This window comes from Suricata suricatta, chromosome 13 (genome assembly GCF_006229205.1).
Source record: "Suricata suricatta isolate VVHF042 chromosome 13, meerkat_22Aug2017_6uvM2_HiC, whole genome shotgun sequence".
Lineage (NCBI taxonomy): Eukaryota > Metazoa > Chordata > Mammalia > Carnivora > Herpestidae > Suricata > Suricata suricatta.
In genome coordinates, this window is record NC_043712.1 from 53998273 (window position 1) to 54014926 (window position 16654).

General features: G+C 39.4%; 1 protein-coding gene across 12 annotated transcripts in view; it reads left to right on the forward strand.

Annotated features, from left to right (window-relative positions):
* Nucleotides 1-16654, forward strand: part of MPDZ (multiple PDZ domain crumbs cell polarity complex component) — a 146547-nt gene that overhangs the window by 109728 nt on the left and 20165 nt on the right. For 5 of the 12 annotated variants that reach the window (XM_029920278.1, XM_029920276.1, XM_029920271.1 and 2 more), the window contains 7 exons: nt 2549-2647; nt 3378-3449; nt 5639-5801; nt 7578-7774; nt 8871-8962; nt 9181-9271; nt 11243-11323. In XM_029920278.1, the coding sequence (XP_029776138.1) occupies nt 2549-2647; nt 3378-3449; nt 5639-5801; nt 7578-7774; nt 8871-8962; nt 9181-9271; nt 11243-11323 (795 nt within the window). The remainder of the gene's footprint in view (nt 1-2548; nt 2648-3377; nt 3450-5638; nt 5802-7577; nt 7775-8870; nt 8963-9180; nt 9272-11242; nt 11324-16654) is intronic. The other 7 variants (XM_029920280.1, XM_029920281.1, XM_029920283.1 and 4 more) reach the window with 2 other exon arrangements.

Genomic DNA, 16654 nt, shown 5'->3' on the forward strand with positions numbered 1-16654 from the left:
AGAGCATATTGAATATTTTAAGCTGAAAGAATTAAGGAAAAGGCAGGTGCTGGAAGGACTCTGACCTCCCCCTTCTCCCCTGATACAGGTCACAGAACCTCCCTCTGAGAGGTGCCCTCCCCATACCTGGAGGAAAGGAACATCTTTACCTCCAAAGACAAAGGGACACTGGGCAAAATCTGAATGAACAGACCTTGCTAAGTTTTCCTCAGATTTCCCACTTAAGTTCATACTCTTTTGTCCTATCATATTTTCCATGACTTTCCATGCATCAGCAAACCTACCATAAAAAAAAAATCTCAAGTCTAACTATTTCTTCACTTTTTTCTTATCTTATGAAGGCTCTGTTTCACATAAAAGTTACCATTAAATCAATATATATACTTTTCTCTTGTTAATCTCTTTTTTATTACAGAGGGCCAGCTGAGAACTTAAGATGAATAGAGGAGAAATACTTTTCCTCCTCTACCTACACATTCAGCTTTGGGAAGTCAGAATTTTGCATTTCCTTGTGGAAATAATCATGTCTCTAGTAATCTAAAGGGAAAAATCCCCACAGATACAGAAGGCTTTCTTAATGGACAATGTTTTATTTGTAGATACAATAGAACTTCAAAAAAATTCAATACATAGGATGAAAAGACAGTCACTCTCTTTGGCACCTAGACTATTCAAGAATCAGAATTTCCCAGAACTGAGAATAATCAAATAATTACAATAATTAATAATAAATTCTGTACTTATTACTGACAGTTTCATCAGTTGGACCACATTGTCATACCAAAGGGTAGACCCTATTAACATGGACTAGAGAATGTCTTTGTCCTTCCTGTGCCTCTTCTTAGTTAATAACATTTTGATTTTTATCAGCCCTTCAAACTATAAGTAGAAGTTTCATCATTGATTTTTTATAAGGAATATGGCCTGTTTCTGTATATCTCTTCATAGTAATAGATCCACCACTTCATTCACTGTACTCCTCTGTACTTTATACTCTGCCATCAGGGCCAAATTCTAATCCTATAAGACCTGAAAATTGGAAGAAAAAAAGTGAAACAAAATTAGAGCTCTCATTAAATATTCCATTTCTTACCATTATGTTTTTTTTATTGTTCTACAGAATTATAAAGTTCCCTTCAAACCTAAAAATTCCATGTATGAGATCAGAAATAATGTCCACCTTCCATAGCATGGAGTTAGTTGACTTAGAGTATGTTTTTAATCTCTGCCCAGTCATTTCTTCCCCCTTAATAAATGGTCATGTTCCGTGGCATTCGTGATCTTTTCTTTTGTAAAGCAGGAGTTGACATTTAAACTGAAAAGCAGAGAGAAAGTTGAGATGAGCAGAAATGTCATTGTGCCCATTTCTTTTTCCCATCTTCCCTCTGTAGGAAAAACATTGCAAGAAGAGCAGATTGAAAGGGTAATGTGGCATAAGCTTTAGTACAGGCGTACTGAGGAGAGAGCCTTTGCAGAGTATTCTCCCATACAGGGTGGCATCACGTGACAGCCTCTCCCTACTCCGGATGCCTGCCAGTAGGGCTTTTTTATAGACAGAAGTAACACAAACATTTAATTGGAGCCAAAATGAATTTTGAATGTCTGCAATTTCCCCTGGAAGATACAGTCAATAAAAGAAGAAGATAGCGGGTATGAAAAGGAGAAGAATTTATTGTGCTAAGGAAATTACTTTCATTTTTTTTAAACTATGAAAATGCTAAATTCTATCTGGCAGTCATCCTGCCTCTAATACATATATTCAACTCCAATAGTCCTAGCTCAGGGAGTATCTCAAGCCACAAACTCTTTGAGAAACACTCTAAGGCAGGACTTCAATATATTCATAGCCTCATAAATTCCCCCTCATACGGGAACTTTTATAGGATATTTTTAAAAAACCAATGTTTCTACCTGCACAAAAAATGGACAGAAATAAACCACTGTACAGTGGTTCATTTCTTTAAAATTGTTGGTTTTATTTTTTAAATGGATAATACTGTTAACCTGAAGCAACCTTAATATCTAATCTAAGTTTGAAAACTTTCCCTCCTGGGAAGCAAGATAAAAGCATCATGAAGGTTACCAGTGAACTAGCAGACAAATGTTTAATTTGCATTCTGCAGCTGATAGACCATTTCTTTTTTGCTTTACAAAATAAAACATAGTTTGCTTTTAAATGTAAACAAAAAACATTTATGGTTTTTGTTTTGAAACCTGTTTACTGGTATGCTTGGGACATACATGAATATGTAGAGTGGACAAAGTATATGTGCATCTGTCTGTGACAGTGAAAAGAAGAAATGTGGTATCCGTTTCACCAGCTCATATCCTGCTTAGTTTGTAGCCAGATTTAGATGGAGGTGTAGATCCAGCTCACTAAGAGGTAAACCTTCGGTTCTAGACTGTTTAATATGATGTTGCTCTTAATCACTAGATCTGACTGGATCTAGTGATTTCACAGTTATTTAAGTCAGTACTTTGTTCTTAAAACTTGAGTTGCTTTAAATATGTTTCCTTTGCGCTCAGCGCCTCTTATGTTTCCTTTTAGAAATCCCCTTTGCCTTCCTTGCCGCACAGCCTTTACCCTAAGTACCACTTCAGCAGCACTAACCCATTTGCTGATTCTCTTCAGTTCAACGCTGACAAGGTTGGATAATGCCATTGTCTTGCCATTCATTGCCTTTTGCAAATGTTTCATTCTTTGTTATGCCTTTGTCCTAGTTCACTGTTTACTAAATTTGGGCAGGGAAAAAAACCCAAAAACCTGTGTGTTTTAAGTGGGCATGCAGATCCTTTCTTAAGGACATTTTTTTTTGCCAGAGCATATCATTTTTATAGCTGAAATTAAATGGCCCTTCTGAACAGTGAGGGAGAATTACGAATCCAAGGCCTTTCCTATATTTTGGTGTGAGTTAAATTTTCTGATATTTAAATTTTTGTTATTGCCAAATATATGAACTGCTTTCACACATAATTTATTTAAAGCCTTATATTGATTTTAATCCTTCTCAGACTTATATACAAGGTGGTCCTAAAAAAGCCCTCTGTGAGTCAATCACTCTACAAATAATTGTGTATATGCAGGAGTGTGTTGAATATTCATAGAGTGTGTCCATGTAAATGCCTGAATGAGGAAACAGGCCACTGTTTTAATGCTTCTAAACCTATACTTGGATAGTCTCATATTCTGATGAAATTATAAACCCAGAATTAAAACAAAAACAACAATCTCTATATGATAATTTGATCATGATAAGGAAGAAAGCTTTCAACAATTTCAGGAAGCATTTTATGAATATTCATTGCGGTTTCATGTTACTGTAATATGGTTAACCAAAGATGTTGTATCTGAAGGAATATGTTTTCTGTTACTGTAGGAATTACAGAATTCAAGTAGAGTTACCTTCCGTTGTTCCCCAACTAACCCTTTTGCTCCCACACCATTTAAGGTTTGTCTCAGTGTGAAATTTTCATGAGTAAGTAGGTGTGTTACAGTGTGCTATGGTGTGTGTTAACTTGTGTGCATACATGGCATGGAGTGATTTCAAGTGCACTTTGCTTTTTTTTTTTTTTTTTTGCCAATGAAGGCTAAACGATCTTTGTTAAAGAGTTATATTTTCATTAAGAAATCTTAACTGTCAACTACAAGCTAATTCCACAATCTCATTGACAATGAGGGTTTCAGGAATAGTAAAAAAGAACACCTAATTGCTTGCACTTTTAGTAAATACAGTCTTGTATTCATTTTATGATTACTCAGTAATGTTAGGACACTGTTTTAGTTTACTCATGGACCTGCCTGAGTCAGGTCCTAAACAATATTTTAGGCAGATTTTGTTATTTTTAAGGAAAATCACAGCTCAGGAAAGTTATGCAAGCAAAGTTAGCAAGATCTATAATATTTACGTCTATAAACTTATTAAAATTATGGGAAGCTTAAATCAGATTTTGTTCATTTTAAAAATCAAATGGGCTTAATTTACACTTGCTAATATCTTCTCTTGTTATAGAGAAATTATTTTTATTTTAACCAGAAAAAATGTAAATTACATCCTCCTCCCTCCCTGCCACCCCTACCTTAGTATGTTAAGTGGATCAAAGGAGTTTTTTTGTTTGTTGGACATTTTTATTGTACATTGTTGATTTGAGAGTTTTATGGCATAAATTTGGGAAGATAACAAGGGTTTTGTTTGGAATGGTAGTTTTTGTCTGGGTGGCCAGTTGTGTATAAACCAAACATTTTAACACAGTATATTTTGTAACTTGAAAATCTATTGTCTATAAGTCTCTACCAAGGAGCTTTCTATTACTTTGCCAGAAGAATAGTAATTGATATTTATTAGGTTCATTTGGGGACAGCTTAGCATCTTGAAGTGATTTCTGAATCAACAAAGAAAAGATCACTTTCAGTGCTATATAGTTGTAGTATATAGATATATTTTGTTGTATTCTGATTCTTGACACCAGTTAATTTCTAAATATTTATGCATGCTTATCATGTGATGTGTTCTATAGGAAGTTTTTTTTCATCACAATCTTTTTCCAGCTCTACGCATATAAAATGAGGTATATCAGAGGGATTTTTGTATGGAAAAGGGTAAAATAAGAATAGGAAAAATGTAGATCAAGGAGTCAGGGACAGCTTCATACCATGGATAAAACTTTAACTGGGTATCTCTGACCATTGAATTAGATGCTGTCTAACTATGGAAATTGGAGGAGACAGAATGGCACAATGGGCAGTGTATCGGATTAAGAATTGAGGCAATAGAAATCTAGTGCCAGTGTGATTTTGAACAAAATCTTCTCTTGCCAATGCCTCAAGTTTTTCATCTGCAAAATGAGTAAAATGAACTCAGTGACTTATGGGACTTTCCAACTCTAATATTCTATTTGATAATCTGTAATACAAGAACTCGTAACCAAGTGCTTTTTTTGAAATAGGACTGATAGCCCTATGTGATAGCAAGTATGCCGTACTTTGGGTTTGTATGAAGTGGTCTTTCGTGTTTTCTCCCCTGCCTTGTGAACTCCCTTGGCAAGGGAATGATGGTGCTGTCCCTTAAAACCTGCTTCTCGGGTCTGAGTCCGTGTGGCCCCCGATAGATGAACCTGCATGTGTAATGCTCTTTTTCATGGGTTTGTTAAGAGAGTCATTTGGAGAGAGGATTCAGGTAGCAATGAAGAATTCTTTGTATATAGATGACCTTTGAACTTCTTTTATTACTTGATTAACTTAGTTCAAATTTTTTTTCCTAGTTTTTTGGAAGACTTTTCTAGACCCACAAAAATCTTGCCCAGACCCTACATATTTATGAAAACTTTTGAATGAGAATTTTTTTGCAAAAGGGGAAGTTTGTGCAGTTTTTTCTATCTTAAGTTATTTAAGCCTTCAAATTGAAAAAATCATTGCCCTAAGATACCAAATAACAGTTCAGTGAATTATGCTCTGAACATACTATATTTTTGATATGTTTAAACTTTACCTGAATCCTGTCTACCATTATATATACATTTTTTGATTATATATGTGTCAGATATTTTAAAACCAGTTTTTGACATTATGCTTTTATTTCTTTTACTTAAGTTTTCCTTCCTTTGACTGCACATGCCCACCGCATTCTTCTTGTTCCCGTAGGCACCCACTCAGTCAGAATCAGAGCCAGAAAAGGCTCCTTTGTGCAGTGTGCCTCCACCCCCTTCTTCGGCATCTGCAGAAATGAGCACTGATCATACACAATCATCTGCAAGCAAAATCTCAGAAGATGTGGACAAAGAGGATGAGTTTGGTTACAGCTGGAGTAAGTTGTCTTTTGTGATACATTCAATTTTAATGGAGACATTAAAGTAGCTCTGGGTTTCTCAAGGCGTATGCCCTGGATGGGTAAGTATGTTGCAGCTTTAGTTCTACATCCTGCAGTTTTGTTTGGAAAAAATACTGTTTGTTTTGCCTGGATACTGCACACATTCCCAAAGCATGAACTCATATTCTTCCTTTCCTGCTCCTCGCTGAGCGTTCCTGCTTGAGCCCACTGCCATTTGTGTGAGCGGTAAAGAGGGCCAGGCACTCTCTCAGAAGCTAGTACAGGATCCGCCACCTTTTGGTCTTGAACAAGTCATTGTTCCTCTTCAGACCTCACGTTCCTCATTGTAAAATCTGGTTGCTATTTGTATTTGCCTTAAATTCTGGTATTGCCTGTACCAAGGTGGTGGCATAGTAAGCATTGAGGTAAAAACTTGGGGCGTTTGGCAAGTTGTTTAACTGCCTCTGAGTTTCTGCGCAGGGGCCATATCTCTTTTGAAAGTGCAGTCCTCACCTCCGGTCACTAACATCAAATTTGATGATGCCTGAGGAGTGCAAACCGCAATGTCTGATGCATGAGAAGCATTCAAAGGCAGCCATTATTAGGGCACTAGGGCATTGAGATGTCTTTTTTCCTAATGAAATAAGCCTTTTTATAAGGAAATATTAAAAATTTACCAAAGAGTTACGTATCAGTGCTTTAAAAAGTTTTGTTTTTAAAATGTAATTCCTTTAAGAAAGGCACAACATATGCTTTTAGGAAACAAAGGGTGTAAAGGTTGTGCTGCTAGAGTCTAGGAGTCAGGAAATGGCACTTTATGAAGTTGGTGCAGTTAAGAATATGGAATGCATGACATCAGCTGGACAGTACATTTTCTAAGAGAAAATTTGTAAAGTTTCCAGTTTTCTAGTCTATTTTCAATAAAATAAGAATATATTGCTAATCCATTGAGGTGGCCAGAATATACTCTGAAGGAAACATGAAAGGGAATGTCTTGTCACAAGCTACCCCAATACTTAATGGCTCAAGGAAACAGTTTATTATTATGTAGAGGTATGTGGTTGACTGGGCTCAGCTGGGCTGGGCCTTCTGGGTGGCTTGCGCACATGGCTAGAAATTAGTGTTGGCTCCTGGCTGGTTGTTCATCAGGGCCTGTGGCCTAGGGCACCTGCATGTAGCCTTGCCCCCTCAAGAATAAATTGTACCTCTTGGACATGTGGGATGGGAGAGTTGACTGGTCTCATCTAATGAGGACATGGGTCCTAAATCTGAGACAGGTACATTGATTTGTCCTGGCCTAGTGGCTCTGTCCAACAAGAAAATGCATCCTCTTTATTAGTGTACATACCAAGAAGCTACCCGACATGATGTGACACATAGGCAAGATTTCTTATGGGAGAGAAGGATCCACTGATCAGTGAAGATAAATCCTCTGAATGTTCTCTTCTCTGCAGATGATGGAGTAGTGCTTTGTTTTCATCAGAGTCTTTTGAGGGTTTGTTAATATGAATCTCTTGGGCCTGATCACCCAGATGAACTGCTTAATTAGACATTGTCTGCACCCTAGATACAAAGAAATTGCTCGAAGTTTGGGAACTCCAGAAAACTAGCTTGATGCCTCAGGGACCAGATTATTTAGCTTTCCTTAACTGCCAAGGATTTACATTTTGGTCCAAGTAATGTCCTTTTGAAGCTAAATAACCCTCCATAGTAAAACATCTAGTTGTGAATTAACCTATAATTTGGTTGTTGTTGTTGTTTTGTTGTGTGTAGAAAACATCAGAGAGCGTTATGGAACCCTAACAGGAGAGCTGCATATGATTGAACTGGAGAAAGGTCGTAGTGGTCTGGGCCTAAGTCTTGCTGGAAACAAAGACCGATCGAGGATGAGTGTCTTTATAGTGGGGATTGATCCGAACGGAGCAGCTGGGAAAGATGGCCGACTGCAGATTGCAGATGAGCTTCTAGAGGTGAGTGCTTCATGGGAAACGCTGAACACCGAATTCAGTCTTGCCGAATTGGTGTACTGGAGTCATCAGTTTCCAGAAAATCCACCCGGGCCTCATATGGTGACTGAGAACACTGTTGCTTGCCTAATAAAATAGATGCACTGCAGAAAGTTTGGCTCTAAACCAAATCTCTACTAAGTAGAGTCCATGTTCCCATTAACTTCCATTAAAAGGTTGTGACTGCGGAGCACCAGAAACAATTTTTGCCCCAAGACAGTAATAAAGATCACACTTCAAAAACATTTTTTTGTGTGCTGCATTTTTATTAGGAGCTTTTGAAAAGGCAAACGACCAATCACTCCTTAGTAATGAGGTTGACCACTGGACATAGTGGAAGTTGAATTCCTAATGGTAGAAGTGATAGGGGTGGGGTGAGGTGGGGTCAAGGTTAAGGCTAAATAATAAAAACAGTAACTCAGCCCTTCAAACCAAATAAATTTCTGGACCAGGTTTTATAGTGTTTAAAATCACATATGCTTGTTTTGTTTGTCCTTGCCTCCTGGAGGCTAGGACCCATGTGTCTTTATATTTCCTTAATCCTTTTCCTTGCATGCCTGTGCTTCTCCCTTGGCCAGGAACGCTCAGTCAGCAGTGGCTAAGATGACTGGCAGGTTCCATTAGGTATTGTTCTGCTTGGGTACCTTCTGCTTCCTGGCATGCTTCTATCAGCATCCCAGTCCCAGGGCCTGAGTCTTGAGACCAACTAAGATCTGTGACCATAGGGGACTTCCCTAGATGGTCTGTGGAGGTCTCTAGGGCTTCCGGGAGAGCCCTTGCTTTGTCAGAATGTGTGGAGCCCCAGTGCCCACCAGGAACCTCACTCTAAGTGCTGCCTCTGTTGTCTTTGGGGATCACACTGCACACGTCATTGTAACATCAGCTTCAAACATAAGCTTTTCTTTATTCCCCTTCAAAGTCAGGTTCATGTTCTTGGAAGGGACACACATATGATATTTTATAGGAAGAAAAAAATGACCTTTTTATTAGGTAAATAGTATGGTAAGAAATTAGTAAAATTAGAATTTCAGGCTCAATTAATGCTATTTGTTTCTCATAGATCAATGGTCAAATTTTATATGGAAGAAGTCATCAGAATGCTTCTTCAATCATTAAATGTGCTCCTTCAAAAGTAAAAATAATTTTTATCAGGTAAGCACTTTTTTTCTGGTTCACTAAGTACTTTCTATTAGGCTTTCAATTCAGAGTTCTTTTAAATGAAAATAAGACATTTATAAATGTAAGAATGTTATAGTCCCAGGTCTTTGAGGTTGCAGAATTTTTTCTAATAATCCTTCTGAGTCTTCAAGTGAAAGAATAAAAATAATATGAATCATTATGCTGTGATAGGTCAATACTCTTTCTTTTAGAAATAAAGATGCTGTGAGTCAGATGGCTGTATGTCCTGGAAATACAGTAGAACCTTTGCCTTCTACCTCAGAGAATTCTCAAAATAAGGAGGTATGTATCTTGTGTCTCTTTCTCTGTAAAGCTTTGATTGGTATATTATGTATTAATTCAGTGAACAATTACAGAGCCCTTACCAGGATGTTAAAGATAAGTGACTCCTGGTCTTGTCCCTCAAGGATTTTATAGCCCAGTACAAGAAACATTCGTGTAAATAGACCCAGGACTTACAAGAAGGCAGCTAGTGGGGCCTGCATGGGCAACAATGAAGGTAGAAAATGTTGTCAAGTCTCCTTCTGGAGAGAGAGTGACAATGACTCCTAGGGGAGATGACACATGAAGTGTATGTTGGAAGTAGAAGACATGGGCAGGCCAAAACTTTCCAAGCCAAGGGCATGGGCTGAGGAATGGCATGTGGGCTCTGGCTGATCCAAGGAATGAAAATCACAGGGCATCACTGACTAGTTGGAGATGGGGAGTGGGTTGCTGGTGAAGAAAGGGTCACTGAGAGAGAAGAGGTGGGGTCAGGTCATGAGAATTCATGATGGAAACTTTGTCTTTGAGGCCTTGGGGAACTCACTAAGAATTGCATTTTGAAATGCTTCTTTGGATATGGCACAGAAAAATCAGAGGTTGCCAGGAAGAAAAGGTAAACTTAGGAGGAGGAAGAGGGAGGATGGGAGGGGGAGGAAGAAGAAGAAGAAAGAAATGGTCATGTCAGAAGTTTCAGAAGTTTAGGATCCAACTTAGCATCACCTTATCCCTGACTAAATGTACTCAGTGAGGAACAGTGAGTGGTGACGATCTGTTTATCCAACAAGCATTTACTGAGGATCTGCCGTGTACCAGGTGCTGCTTTGAGGCTGGGAATGGGCTGATGAGGGAAACAGACAAGATGTAGAAAGCTTTGGGTTGGCTCACTTAGTGACTTGGTAGATGGCTGACTTTTACCAAAAAGAATATTAAAAAGCCAATGTCTGTAAAAATGGAAAACATTCTATTTGAGGTAGCTTAAGAACAAAGTGCTGGCTGGAGAGCCTGGGAGAAGCGTACAAGGGGACACTTGGTCTAGAGCTTAGAGATGAATTCCCACAGATGCAGATTTGTCATTTGTTCGCCACAGGAGCTGAGGCTCTTATAGAAAGAAAATACTTAGAGGAAGAGGGCCAGGATCAGAATTATTTAATAACAACAAGGAGGAAACCTAACAGAGTGCTCAGAGGTAATGAGGACTTGTCAGCTAGGTGGTTACTGGAGGTTTTTAAGAAAGCAAATGGTGGCTAAAGGATTAGGAAACAGAAGACAGTGGCTAGACGGTGACATAGAATTTGGAGTTTTGGGGTGGGAGTTTTGATGTGGTAAAGCTTCCAATACTTGTTTAGGATGAATAAAAGGAGGCAAAGAGAATGAAGAGTATAAAATGAGAAGCCGTGGTGGTGGTGGTAGAAGAAGATGCAGATACAGAAACACTGCCCCCTAAAGGAGCACACAAACACTGGGCGTGTCGGTGCATGTGCAGGCGGCTCATTCTGGTGAACTGAGCAGCCGTTCACAATGGTGCACCGAGTGAGTGGGTTTTCAAGTTTAGAAAGGAAAAATTTTATTTTCATATGAATGGTACTGCATATATCTCTTAGGAAAATGGAATGTTTTAATACTTTTCAAGTAAAACATGTAAAAGCTCCCAAATTCGCTTGATGACTAACCAGTGAAGAGGAGTGAATGGTGCCTCTGCTGGTTTTCTGTGTTTCCACAGTCTTCGCCACTTGGTAGCCAGGTTGCTATTTGATTCCATTGTAGGATAAATGCAGGCAGTCTTGAGAGCCACTTTGTGTCTCTGTGCTCTAAAAAATTGCTGTCTAATCACACCTTATTAGTATTTTGAAAGTCCTAATATTCATAAATGCCATGAGATGTTGAGATAATAGTGAGTTATAATTCATGAAATGATTCTGATTAAGTGGCCCTTATTAAACAAATTCATAACCCCCAGTGGTCTGTTTTGCCATTTTTTCCCTCTGGCAGGCCGAACCAAGTGTTGCTCCTTCTGATGCACCTGTGGACCTCTGTTCCTTCACAAACGTGAGGCATCTGGAGCTTCCCAAGGTAAATCGGCTTTACTGTGGAATGAAAAGGTGTGGTTCCCTTCCCACCAGGGATCTAATTTATTGTTCCCAGAGTGCGCTCTCTAGACCAGCAGCATCAGCCTCGCCTGGGATCTTGTTAGAACTGCAGTGGTTGGGCCTGCCCACACCCATTGAATGAGAAACTCTGGAGGTGGGCCTGAGGTTTGGATTTTAAGCCTTCTTGGTGGTTCCAGGGCACAGGGAAGTGTGAGAATTATTGCGTTAATTGATACTTTAGTGGGAACTAGGCTGTCCCTGCCTTTATGATTATCCTACAGTATGACATTTAGCAGTCTCTGCTTGGATACATTTATCAAGGACCTGCTGTGGAGGACATAAAAGGAATAAAGAAACAATTTATAGTCTTTGTCCTTCATAAAACTGAAAGTATCAGTTAACTAGAAGGTTCACTGATAAGCATCAGTGAAGTATTTACTTTTGAAAAGATCTGAACCTTAGGGTCAAATGACCACTTCAAAGAAGTGATTTCCTGAAGAGAAACCTAGAGATCCTTTCAGGTGCTGCAGGCTCAAGCTGAAATGAAGGCAGGCAGTAGATGAAGGAGAACATAGGCAGAGCCTTGGAGTGCTCAGCGCGAAGAGGGCAGGCGGGGGCGGGGCAGGGGGATCCTGGTCCAAAGCCACTCTTCAGCGATGAGGCAGTACAACGTGATGCTCACCGCCTGGGCTCCAGAGCCCTTCTCTGTTCAATCCTTGCTTCATCAGGTACCTGCCTGACACATTATGCAGTCTTCCTCTGCCTCCATTTTCTCACCAGTAAATTGGAGACGATACTAGAACCTTTGACCTAATTTTAAAGGTTAAGTTGTTTGTATGTAGTTGGCATAATTCTAGCACACAGTCTTTGTTAAGTATTTAGGGGGACAAAAAGACCTCTGCCCATTGATACCGTTTCTTTTCTTCAGTAAATAATCATGTGGAAAATGGAATACACTGGTCCTGTCATTGACTACACTTAGAAGAAATCATTATTATGCACAATTTGTATTGTAGGTAGGAGAACATTAAGTCATTAAGGTTTTTGCCTTTTCTGCAGGGAGGTTCATACACTTCAGGAAAATCTCACTCAGCTGCCATTTAAGGGACAAGATAATCTTTCTCTCTGGCTGGTTTCAGATTGGGTTTCCTTTTCCTCTGAAATCCTGAAGTGTCATAATTTATAATACTTAACAATGCAGTTTTTTTCTGTAAAATTTGTTAATTTTGAAGCATTTAAATGTAGGATTGATTCATTATATATGCTTTTTTTAAATGCAGGTTTATGCTTATCTTTAGAAAAGTCAAAAATAATATATATTTTTTACAAGTATCTTTCACAGCACTGATTTAATTTACTTACCTATGGTTTAGTATATCCTATAATATAATGAGTACCCAGGAAGTGTTGGGGGAATGACCCAGCTAAACAGATGAATAAGGAACAGAACCCTGTAGCAGTTGAGCATGTAGACTTAAAGTCAAACCCCCGAGTCAGAGCCCTCTTTTGCCTCTTACAGGCTGGGATCTGGGCAACTTCCCTTCTACCAAATAGAGATCATAGTAGTGCCCCTCTCATAGAGCTGTACTGAGAATGAAATTATGTTGTGTGAAGAGTCTAGAACCTTGCACGCATACATCAATACTGCCTGTTTTGTTTTGTTTTATTTTGTTTAATTGTTATTAGGAAAGGAATAAGCTGGCAGAGAGATGTCTGACTGCTTCCTGGCACTGTTTTTTTATGATGCTTTCTCCTCCTTTTCTTAGGCTACCTGATTAAGGTGTTCCATAGATGGTTGATCATCCTAATCCCCTGTTCAGAATCTTTCAAGGACTTCCATTCCCAGACAGATAAATTCTTGTCCCTTGGCCTGACATTCGGCAGTGGGGGTAGACAGAGGCCTGCTTTGTCTGTCAGAAGCCTTTTTGAGTAATCTCCCATAAATTACTTGGAAACCTGCTCTCACTGGTCCTTACTCTCCTCTTCTGTAAATGGGGCTGCTTGTATAAAGGGTTACTTTTGGGATCCTTTATGCTAATGGACAAGCTGCCTTCATTTTACAACAGCTTAAGGGTTGTTCTCGGCCCTTGGCCTCCTATTGATTTATTCAGCAGGTGTCTGTCATATGCACTTCCCTTTCTGAAATAGTTGCTTTAGGGGAAATCCAAGAACTTAGAAGAACTGCAGATTTTATTGCCCACAGAAAGCTTCCAATTATATGTAGATTTCAAACACACCTAAAGCTCAGTAAGTAAAATGGATTTATTGATGAAAGCCACCGTGAATAAAAGGGACTATTCAAAGATCTTTTAAGATCAGCTGGCACAAGAAGCCATCAACTGTGACTTAAAATGTGGGCTTTTGGAGTCACTTCTCTGGGCTTCAGTTTCCTTACTGTAGGATAGGGAAATAATTATACCTTTTAATTATACCTTTATAATGGAAGTATTTTACAAGAATTCAATGAAAGAATTTGTATAAAGCACTTAGTGTGGTGTGTAAATGTGGTGTCTCTCCCGATCATATGGGGGCCCCCATGTGTGGGGTGATGATCTGGTAGAAGCTAATGGTGCAAGTGGTGAAAGGGTTCACTTGTAGCAGAACAAGGAAGATAGAAATTTATTGAACATGCTGCAAGGGAGCAGTGGGAAGGACAGCAAAGGGGAGGCTGTCTGCACCCAGGGAGGGCATGGGGGCCATATTTAAAGTGAGAAGGTGAGGAGGTAAGACAATATATGGAATCTTTCCTTTTTTTCCTAACTGTGCCTGGTTGTGAGTAGCCCATTAGTTAGGGCCTGTGGATATTTTGGGGGCTGGGGGGTCACCTGATGAACCTGTGTGTATTCAGCCAGAGGGTCGCTGTGGGCCTTTTCTGCATTCCATCCCTCAAGCCCATTTGCCTAAAAGTGGTCTTTACGCTTGGCACAGTTCAAGTTATTACTTGCAAGTTAATATTTTAACCATGGGGTTAAAATGAATCCACAGAATGTAGCCCTTGAGGAAGCCATCGCTAAAAGTGACATGTTAAGAGACACGGCATCCGGTGTAAGCCTGTCCACTCTGGACTCCATTATTAGTCAACTCTGGGAAGAAAACACAAGAAAGCAAAGAAGGGAGAGTGAACCAGTCTTTTAACATTCATACCTCATTTGCAGTTCTTTGTCCTTTACACTCCCTGTATTTTTCAACATTATGTTTGTTTGAAAAAAATTAAAGGTAAAGTCACACACGCATTGTGTCCTTTACTTCTCAGCAACCCTGTGCGATTGCTGTGACTTTCCCCACTTGTAGCATTCCTATAACTCAGAATGGTGGAGTAGAACTTAATCTAATGTCTGTTTATTTTGAAACATTCCTTCAACATTCTGGCATATATAATGCTTACTAATAATATCTTCTTTATTTGTCGTTTAACCAGCCATGGTTCAAGTGCATGTCCATCTTGCAGTAAACCTCCATGTGGGTAAATTTTCTATACATCTAGAGTGCAAATGTGTTGAAAAGGAAGAGACTGCTATACTTTTTCTCCCATTATATAGTGGGGGTTTATATGGTGTGGGGTTCCATAGTTCATACCAAGTCCACCAGAGGGAGGACTACATGAGTGCTTACATGCCGTGTCCGCACAAGGAAAAGATGTCAAGTGCATTTGAAGAGTTCAGGGAGGAGACCATAGTTTTCACTCTGCTTCAAAACAGAAATTATAGTAGCAGGTCATTTTTAGTTCTGTTTTGACTCATTAAACACCCTAGACAGGTTGGTTATCTCTTTGTTTTCTTCTTAACCCCCTTTTTAAGTGGGAAAATAGAAGTGTAAACAGAAAGTTTATGTATATAATCTGAACCCTTAGTGACTGAAATGCCAGTTCAGTTTATCAGACAAAATATTTTTGATTAAAGATTGATTTTTAGCACATTTTCTCCTAGGAGGGTAACAGCCATACACAGTTGTCCGAGATAGGTTTCATGACCATACCAGTTTATAGGGTACAAGTCTTCAAATAGCATTAGGAATTTTTCTTCGGCAGTTTTAGAGAAGCTTCCAACTTCAGAATAGCTCTCCTGATAATAATAGTAGTTTAGCTTCATCCTACTTTCAATTCTTGTTCACTCTTTTCTAGCTGCTTAATTATACAGCTGTTCCTCCATAAGTAAAGTCACTTAATTTGTTTCACCTTTTCTATATGGTGGCGTTTTAATAACTGGCTCAGAACTGTTTGTCAGCTGTTTCTGTTAAGGACCATAGGCACTGTGGCAGAAGTGAGACAGAGAGCTGAACAGTAGCTAAGACTTGCACTCATGCCCTGTTCTCCTTACTTGTGTTTCATCCTGTTCTTCTGATATCCGTAACTTGTCTGTAGATGTGTATTTATGTGTTTATTTTTATAGCACTCTAAGTGGGATTGGAGAATATTGCATATGCAGATGTGCACCTTATTGGTCCTTTTAGGACCCTGCCTGTTGCTAATAACAAAAACAAAACAGAAGGAAAAAACTTAAACCAACTTCCTCTGTCAGGCGTAGCCAAAGAAGGGGATTTATGGGCTCAGGTTACTGGGCAGCGATCCTCTGGGATAACTGACCCTGTGGCTCAGTAATACCATCACCAGTCAGTTCTGTTTTTCTCCCCATACAGCTGTCAAGGGTCAGCTGTGTCCCCAGGCTGGTCTACTCTCAGTTTTACAACAGCTGCCAACCATAGTCGAGGTCATGTGCCACTTCTTCCACATGCAGGGTCGGGGCAGAGTAGTTATCCCAGAATTCTGAGCAAAAGTCCTGAGACCCCTGCTAGGTAAGCAGGTAAGCCAGTCCAGATCCCATGTCTGCTCCTGAACTATAGGGACAATTCCATGGGCACGGAATTGGATTATTGACTTCACTCATTCACGCTCCATCCTTGGAGTTATTTATCCACTGTTACATAACAAATTGCTACAGCATTTAGAAACTTAAAACAATAGACATTTATCATCTCTGTTTCTGTGGAGCAGGAATTGGGGAGCAGTTCAGCTGGGTGGTCTGGTGAGATACATTTTGCCAACAAACGGCCAGTTAGGGCTGCAGTCATCTGAAGGCTTGACTGAAACTGCAGGATCCACATCTGGGATGGTTTGGTTAAATGACTGTTGCCAGGAAGTCTCCATTTCCTCTCTGTGGTGCTTTCATGTCCTCATGACAAGGAAGTGGCCCCCCTCAGAACAGGTTTTCCAAGAGAGAGTAAGAAGAAGTCCCAATACCTTTTGGCATAGTTGTGAAAAATTATACACCATTCCTCTGTTCTGTATTTTACAATCAGGTAGCCAAGTCCAGCCCAC